We start from the raw sequence: 8,303 nt of genomic DNA, 5'->3' as shown, positions 1-8,303 counted from the left end.
GGAAAGGAAAGGAAAGGAAAGGAAAGGAAAGGAAAGGAAAGGAAAGGAAAGGAAAGGAAAGGAAAGGAAAGGAAAGGAAAGGAAAGGAAAGGAAAAAAGGCTTTATAATTTTGATCTAGGGCAACTTTACTTACACATTGACTAGACATGGGCTTATGCTTGAAGAATCAGGCACAGGTTCGTTGACAGAGAAAAGAAATTGTAACTCAAAAGCTGCAAACAGCTAAGTTATAACAATACAATKTTGGGCAGCATATAAAATAGTTTTTCTGGACATTCACAGGGTAGAGCTTTTTTAAATCAGAGAGCAAGAAAGTACCAGATTTCCCTACTCAGTTCTGTAGCAGGTCCAATAGCCGTTGGAGAGATGCATGCTCCTCCGTTCCTAACCATTACAAAGATACTTCATATATACAATGATGGATATTGTTTGGTTGTGTAGGCATTCTGGATGGGACTGGGAGATAACTCYGCTAGCACTGAGACCCAATACCCCAGTTTATGGAAATAATAGATATATTTCACACAATCACAAGTAGATTATATGATTTTTGTCATATTTCTGGCAGTTGTTTCTGCATGGTTATACTCTGAGCACTACAGCTCAGTCTTTACTACCATTTCCTTGCTTTGCAATACTCTCATCTGCTCAGTGAAAGTAAAATAGATGTGAATAAAAGCTAAACAAAAGCAAGAGAGAGAGAAGGCTGATTCATGCCATTGGACTTTGTTTTCTTTACCTGGAATCTCAGACTGGAAAGGCCCTTAAGAACTCAGAAATTTTGTCTTGAATTAGATGAATGGGTAAAATCAGCTGCTCAGTGGCCCTGATATTCATTGGAAGTATAGATAGCAAAGAATTTCTTGTTACCTAATTAAATAACAAACTAGTTTTAGTTAAACTTCTCAGAAAGAGCAGGGGAATCAGAATTTTTGAGTAGTAGGTGGAGAATTGGTTTGTACAACTAAATTCAAACTATTCCAGTTTATTGTTCAAGTATTAGGTGTTGTTGTCTGAAGTTTCAAAAACTGATATTGTGAAAGTTGCCAGAATTTGTTAGGAGCCTGAATTTCTGGGTTTTTTTGTGTGTGTTTGCCACGAAATAATATGTAATAAAAAGAAAACAATTTCCCATAGCTTTCTTTTCTCTCAATTTTCCTCCTTCAATAATGGATTTTTTCATAGATGATAATTATCCTGTTTTGTTTCAATCATACAAGAAATAAACATTTCCTGGATTACTTGAGGAAAGGTGAGAAYTGAGAAATTTTCATTGCCTGTGAAGAATGAGAATTACAGGTTTCTTCTCTGAACAAAAGATACAAGTTTAATTTGGACTGCAATTTGGAAATGAATTACTTCTAAACTTAGTTAACCTTGATGCTTTTTCTCTCCCTCTATTCTCTGTAGGTATGAACAACCCAAGTGTGATAACAGTGCCAGAGCTCACCCAACCAAGACAAAGGATTTGTATAAAGGACGGCAACTTCAAGGTGAGTGAAATAGATAAATTTACTTTAATGCATTTCAGTGTTTAGTTTATGATGTTAAGCAACAGCTCGGAAAGCAATTTCCTATCCTGTATCAAAACAGTATGTCTTTTAGATATTGACACATTAATTTGACACTAACAGAAGTCTTTCAGTTTGGGACAGTGTATGTAAATGTGAGTCAGTAGTTTAAGTCAGTAGTTTAACGGTAATCCTCATTATTTGCTGCAGTTATTTATTGCTGTTGTCATTCCAGAGAAGTCAGCAAGTATGTCAAGAATAACTTGGACCATACTTCATAATCCTTCTTCTAGCAAAAATCWTGGAAAATTGGTCTCTGTGTTCCGATAAGAGTAAAAAAACCCTTTTTTTTCCTTTTTTTTTTTTCTTAACTTCAGAATAATATTGTTTTATTATTCATGTTTTAGGACCAAATCCTGCYCTTTTGTAAGATTTTGATGCATTCTTTTGGACTTTAGAGATGTTATATCTGGGGAGCTGAGCTGAACAGAAGTCAGTGGACTTACTTCACTTTTGAATCAAGTTCTAAATCTGTAGGCATAACTTGATTCTCAGTATGTTTTAGTGATAGTCCCCAAATCAGGAGGAAAACTMAAATAAAAAACATCCCCCCAACTCATTCGTTGATTACTGCTTCTTTAGAAAAACTGATAKTGGCTCATGTTTTATATCTTGTGAAATATTTCAGTTTAATGACCCAGATAAATGTCTAGACAATATTTCTGAACTAAACATGCTCGTCACTGTTGAAATTGATCTTGAAGGAAGCATACATTAATATTGACTGTAATGAAGCAAATTTAAGGTATAATTGGAAAAGATATAACATGAACAATGTGTAAGTATGTAACATACAATTATGTATTGTCAGTACTTGGTCACTGAACTTATTTAGCGCTTTTGAAACTTCAGGGATGTTAGAAAATATATGAAGGCTAATTTGGGACATACTATACCATTCTTACTCCGGTGGAAAGTTGGTCACTAGTTTCTGTGGAGATAGTATTAGACGCATGCTTTCCATATATTCTAGATATCTCTGTCAATTTATGTCAGAGCAATACTTGAATCGTTACTAATTTGTATAGTTACTTGATTTTGGAAGTACTCTAATGAACTAATGTATTCTTCRGTACAGAGTCTTGAATGCTTTAAGACTGTTCTGGATAACTTTTATGTAAAATAAGCTGGTCAAGAGCTTTTAATGTGGTGTATGATGAAGATTAGYTGGGATTACACCTGGATTTTTATGAAGTATGCCTGCATTTTTTCACAAAAAAGCATTAGTAGGAAATGTGATTTTGCTAGGATAATATTCTTAGTTAGAAACACCATAATGTTATTCTGAAGAAAAAAAGAAAAACTCACTAAAAGACACGATAGATTGAGAGACATCCAGCAAGCCACAATGTCACACTGGATTTTCAGACTTAACTCTGTTGCTTTTGTGGCTTTTGGTCAGACCATTAATGTTGTTTACATTTTGTTTTAGTTTGTTTAASTTTCCCTTTTTCTATAGTACACTATGCTTTTAAAGTTTCTCTAGTCATGATATTTCCTGTCATACAAAGGGGTAATTTGGGAGGGGAAACTGTACTTTGGAAATGACACTGCTTGATACATTCATTGTAACTGTAATACAATCTATTGACTTGGCTGAATGTTGAGATTCACCAAGTCCATATACTAAAACTTCTGAAAATCACCCTTCTTTATTTCCCCTTAATACTGAAATTCTTCACTACTAAATATTTCCTCATACTGAATTTCTGATCTCAGTTAAACTTATTTGAATTCAGTGGAACTCATTAATTACATTGAAATTACTGAAAATTTCTACTAGTAAATAAGATTAGCATTTCACTCTCGTTTTTTTGGTCATTCCTGGATTTCAGACTGGTCTCTGAAAAGCTTCAGATGCTTCTCATTAGAATTTTGGATCCTAGTGCACTTTACTAAAATTCGGCTTTTTTGATATATCTGAGTTAATAAGCACTTGAAATATTTCCATTGTTAATTCTTGGAGTTTATTTAGTGACGCAACAGGATCCAAATCAGCAAAACTGGCATCTTTGCTTAATCTTTTGGAATTCTCAGTATAAATCACTCCTTCTCCCTGCCCCTGTACTAAAAACTGTTATTCTCATACATTACTGTGCTGATACTGTGTGGGACTACATGGTAAACATCTTAAACTTTTTCATTGAAATATGTTTAAAAATGTCTTGATCCTTCTCTGTTGTATACTCAATCAACTTACTAAAACATAAGATTCCCTCTTAACACTTCCTTAAATATGTCTTTACTGAATTACAGGGTGAGCATTGTCTGATTTCATAGGCTAGTGATTCTGTTCTCAGCTACTGTGTTGTCCTAGTGACCTTGAACACTTAATCTGACTTTAGCATTCGAGCAGTTATTTACTCCTGAAAAATCATTCCTGAGAGCTGCTTAAGTCACGTTCTTTATTTCACAATTGCATGTTACTTAAGAGAAAGGTAATTTTTCTAACTATCTAATTTTCATGTCTTTATTTACTCTTGTTCTGATGTGATATTTCAGCACTGACCATGAATAGTTTGTATTTTCTGGAAAAGAATTCATCATTTAAGTTATGTAGGAATTCTGTGTGAATAAGTAMAGTTTCATTTTCGCTACTGGCAATGCATTTTCTTTTTCCAAAGTTAAAGAGAACTCATGGAAATGTCCATACTGAGGTAATGCAAGATCCACATCCAAATAGCCATCGTGTAAAGTGTCTTATTACTTCAAAGGCATCTTTAAAAAAAAAAGTGATTCTGGGTTAAGTTCCATTGTATGTTATAATTGCTCCTTTTTTGAAAATGAACACGAAAGATTTCATAAGGTACCTTACTATTTCTAGGCCAAAATGCTAAGGTACTATCATTAGTCTACCTAAGCTTGATTATTTAGGTGATTATTTAGAAAATAATCTTATCTTAGTACACATTCTTAAGTTTCTGAATAATTAAAACTTTGCCTATTTTTAAAAATATCAATTAAATAATTGAATATTTCTAATCATAATACAGATTATATACATTTTTCCTGTGAGCTTCAAAATGTTAGCTCAATTTCCACATAACATTCTCCAATGAGCTGTGATTTGAAATAATCTTATTTTTTGTGATATAAACAACCTTTTGGCTGGATGAGCTAATATTTAAAATATCCCCTTGTCGTATCTTAAACCTCCAAGCTGTCTATCCTGTAGACCATGATTAAAACAATCRTTTGAAGTTGGTTGGTGTTTTAACTGCACCTGTAACTATCTTTTTGAGTCCTATATTGCTTCATCTACCAAGAGATATTTGGCAAGATGGATATATATTACAGCAGACCTGCCTAGTTAAGTGTTGGACTTCTACCAGGAAATACTGATGCAAAGCCAGGAATGAAGGCAGAATTGCATTGTACTGTTGTGAGAATGATGGACAGAATCTGCCTGGAGCCAGGCTACACATGCAGTGAGGACAGATGTGAGAAGCTGAGGTACATGGAGGTGCTGGAAGAGCAGGCTTGTTCTTTCTGCTGTCCCTATAGTGATGGAGGAGTAGGGATAATGGCTACCTTCCTGAGCAGTAGCTATTTCCTCTGAGATATGAGGCTACAAGAGGTACATGGTATTCTAGCCTTCTGCTGACCTACACAGCTGGATACATTCCAATGCCTTCGGGAAGATCAAGGTTAGTGACAGCTCTGTSAAGGGCCCTTTCCATATATTAAAGGGCATTACTATTGTCTTGCACTGGAAGCCTGAGACAGTGGCTATAGAGAAGTCTAAGGTGAAAGATGAGATTGGTGTGTAAAGTAAAGAAGAAATCAGAGGGTCCTCAGTGTTATATCAATGCTAAACTARTGCACTTGGTGCATGGAAAGAAAGCAATGCACACAGATGGGTATYGCAAGCACTGGCTCAGTAACAGTGCATGCACTAGGACACAAAGGGTTATTTTAGTAATGAATAGTGGTGGTCTGGGGAGGATGTTGGGCTGAGGCACCAAGACTTATGACTACRTAGGTCTATCAGTCAAGCCTCTTTATAAAAGGGGAGGTCCACAGCAGTCAGACCTATATTTTATGAGGCCACAGGAGTAATTTCAGAGAAGCTGAAACTCAGAAGAGGGTTCTGTCCTTTTAACCTACAATAATTTACTTATTTGCTTGGGCTTTTGGGTATGTTGACTCTAGCATTATAACTGCATTGTCTGACTGCATCATTATGATATATATTATAGTCTCGCAATGGGAAGCTTTGTTCCGGAGAAAAGAAGGCTTGTATATTATTTTTCAAGGCTCTGTAGATCTCATTTAATATCCTGATGTTCTACATACTATCTCCTGTTTGTCTCTCCATTCTTACTTTAATCAGAAGAGATCTAATCACAGCCTTTTATGCTGTTTTACTTTTTACTCAAGCTGGAACAGCAATATTAACATCTGCACCATAAATTCTGCATCCCCTAACTTAAAGATCTTCCAGTTATGTGAGAATTCACCTCATCTCTCTCCCCACCCACCCCCAAAAACTACAGTGAAAGCATTTGAGCAAGCAGTGAAGTATCAGTGAAAGACACAGCTGTGTCACAGCTAGCAGAAGAGAAAAGCTGGCTAATTGAAGGTGATGATACTGGCTCAGCAACAGCATTTCATTCATTGCTCTATTTAATATTAACCTATAATTTTATGTTTATTTTAAAAGGAATATGTYAGGACTAATAAACACTGACTTCATTTGCTTCTCAGCATTAAAAGAAAGCTATGCTGAAGAATATAATCTCTGCTTCTTGCCTCACTTGCTGCCATCCTCCCTTTTCAGCCAAATCCCTTGTTAAGTATAGCAGTCTTTCCTGTTGTGCTGCTCAGTGCCAGCAGACTCTACTCTCAGTGAGAGCTGAGTCCTGGACTGCTCCAGTGGACGCATGCTCAGAGAGYGAGGGCATTCTCACGTGTTTCCTATGAGGTTTCCAGTAGCATGTAGCCACCGTCCTCTGCACCAGTACTTTCCAAATGAGGTTATGGTTGGGTGTTTTCCCTATTGTGGGCCAAATTYTTTCCCCAAATCCAAGTGAACATCAAAAAAAGTCCAGTGACTCTTGTGAAGTTGTCKTGGTTTATATCTACTGATGATATAAATAAGTAGAAAAATACTAGCCTCTGTACTTAATGATTTTGCCATTGATTTAAGTGAAGCAAGACTCTTCCATCTTTGATTAGAGTTTTTTTTTTTTTTTTTTTGTGAAGTGAAGGTATATACATATTTTTTTATATATATATTTCAGGTTATCCTGAAAAAGCATAGTAAAAAGCAGTAATTTGAATGAAGTTTATTATGCTATAAAACATAAATAAAGGTGAAAAAATAATTTCTGAAAGAAATTCAGATGGTGTATTAAATCCAGCAGTAGAAAAGTTGTGGAGGAACACATTTTTTTTACTTTTCTTTTAAAAGAAATGCCATCATAGATAACAAYGTGGAAGTATTAACTCATGCATTTGACATAGAGAGTGTTAATGTTTCCTTCCTTTCTATACCAAAAAAAMCCAAACAACTCTATAAATCTATCCTTATATTTAGTACTTCCCCACATTGTAATTTTACTTGGATATCTCCGAATTATTTATGAGAAGGAGCCCACTCATAACTATTAAAACAGTGAATTCCCTATCTAAAAAATAAATGCTTTTACACAGACARTGGAAGTATGGACAAGCTTTTTAATGCCATAGCAAATTAGCCTACAACAGGCAGATGTAATACACAGCCCTCCCAGGTGAAATTCAGACTACCGTTACCAGTGAAATCACACTTGGAAGAGTATGAAAATCTTTTTTATCTTTTCTAGTCATCACTCTAAAAGAGGAAAAAAGTCTACAGAGCATTCATTCTTATCCATTCAAGTGAATGGTCATTTTTGTGCTATCTGAAAGAGGAACAGGAACTTTGGTATGAAATATGTTCAGTGAGTTCAGATCTTTTATAATGGACTTATGTCTCTGTGTCTTATCAGTATCTGTTTTAGGTTGAATCACTTTCTGGAAATGCTTATCTCCATTGACTGCAGAGAGAATATATATATAACTACATCAGTGGTTGAATATATTTTCAATAGTTTAAATTAAAGGACAGTATTCCCACCTTGCCTATACAGGTCTGAACTTCTGTAGTATTCCACAAGTAATCAGATACAATCAGGTGTTGTCTCTGCTGTGGTTGAGGGTATTCAGTGAGACTGGATCATGCTGCAACATCACTTTCTTGCACATTTCTACTTTGAAGTGTTTTTAGCAGGGAAGTAAGCCTAGCAGTAGTAATAGGGTATGAGAACATCTGTCTGAAAACCAGTATTTTGTTTTCAGAAACTATTTTATCTCACTTAAAGCAAGTACTTGGAATATTACATATGTCTTGGATATAGTTGGGGAAGGAAGGGAAGAGGAATGACTAATGGCCTCCTGAGTACAATTTAGTCTAATGAAGTCTTGAATTTCGTTCTTCTTAAACTAGCACTTCAAGTAAGCTTTTTGGCCAAGCTTACTGAGGACAAGCACTTAGCCTCTGTGCATGTCTCTACCTCTAGAGATTCATGTCAGTCAGTGTTCAGCTACTCAAGGGTTCACAGGATTTATCCCTCACTAGGGATAAACAGAGAAGAATAGCTCTAGAATTGGGAACAGTGAGACTTTATTTATCCTGAACATTACTTACTCTTTCTTTCTTTCTTTCTTTCTTTCTTTCTTTCTTTCTTTCTTTCTTTCTTTCTTTCTTT

General features: G+C 35.3%; 1 protein-coding gene across 4 annotated transcripts in view; it reads left to right on the top strand.

The window, feature by feature from the left end:
• Positions 1-8,303, top strand: part of SMOC2 (SPARC related modular calcium binding 2) — a 126,466-nt gene that overhangs the window by 93,782 nt on the left and 24,381 nt on the right. For all 4 annotated transcript variants that reach the window (XM_026044835.1, XM_026044834.1, XM_026044833.1 and 1 more), the window contains exon 9: positions 1,412-1,494. In XM_026044835.1, the coding sequence (XP_025900620.1) occupies positions 1,412-1,494 (83 nt within the window). The remainder of the gene's footprint in view (positions 1-1,411; positions 1,495-8,303) is intronic.

The sequence above is a fragment of the Nothoprocta perdicaria genome, unplaced genomic scaffold (genome assembly GCF_003342845.1).
Source record: "Nothoprocta perdicaria isolate Ctin4 unplaced genomic scaffold, notPer1 scaffold_387, whole genome shotgun sequence".
In the NCBI taxonomy this organism is placed as follows: domain Eukaryota; kingdom Metazoa; phylum Chordata; class Aves; order Tinamiformes; family Tinamidae; genus Nothoprocta; species Nothoprocta perdicaria.
The sequence above is the reverse complement of the archived record's forward strand: the minus strand, read 5'-3'. Positions and strand labels throughout refer to the sequence as shown.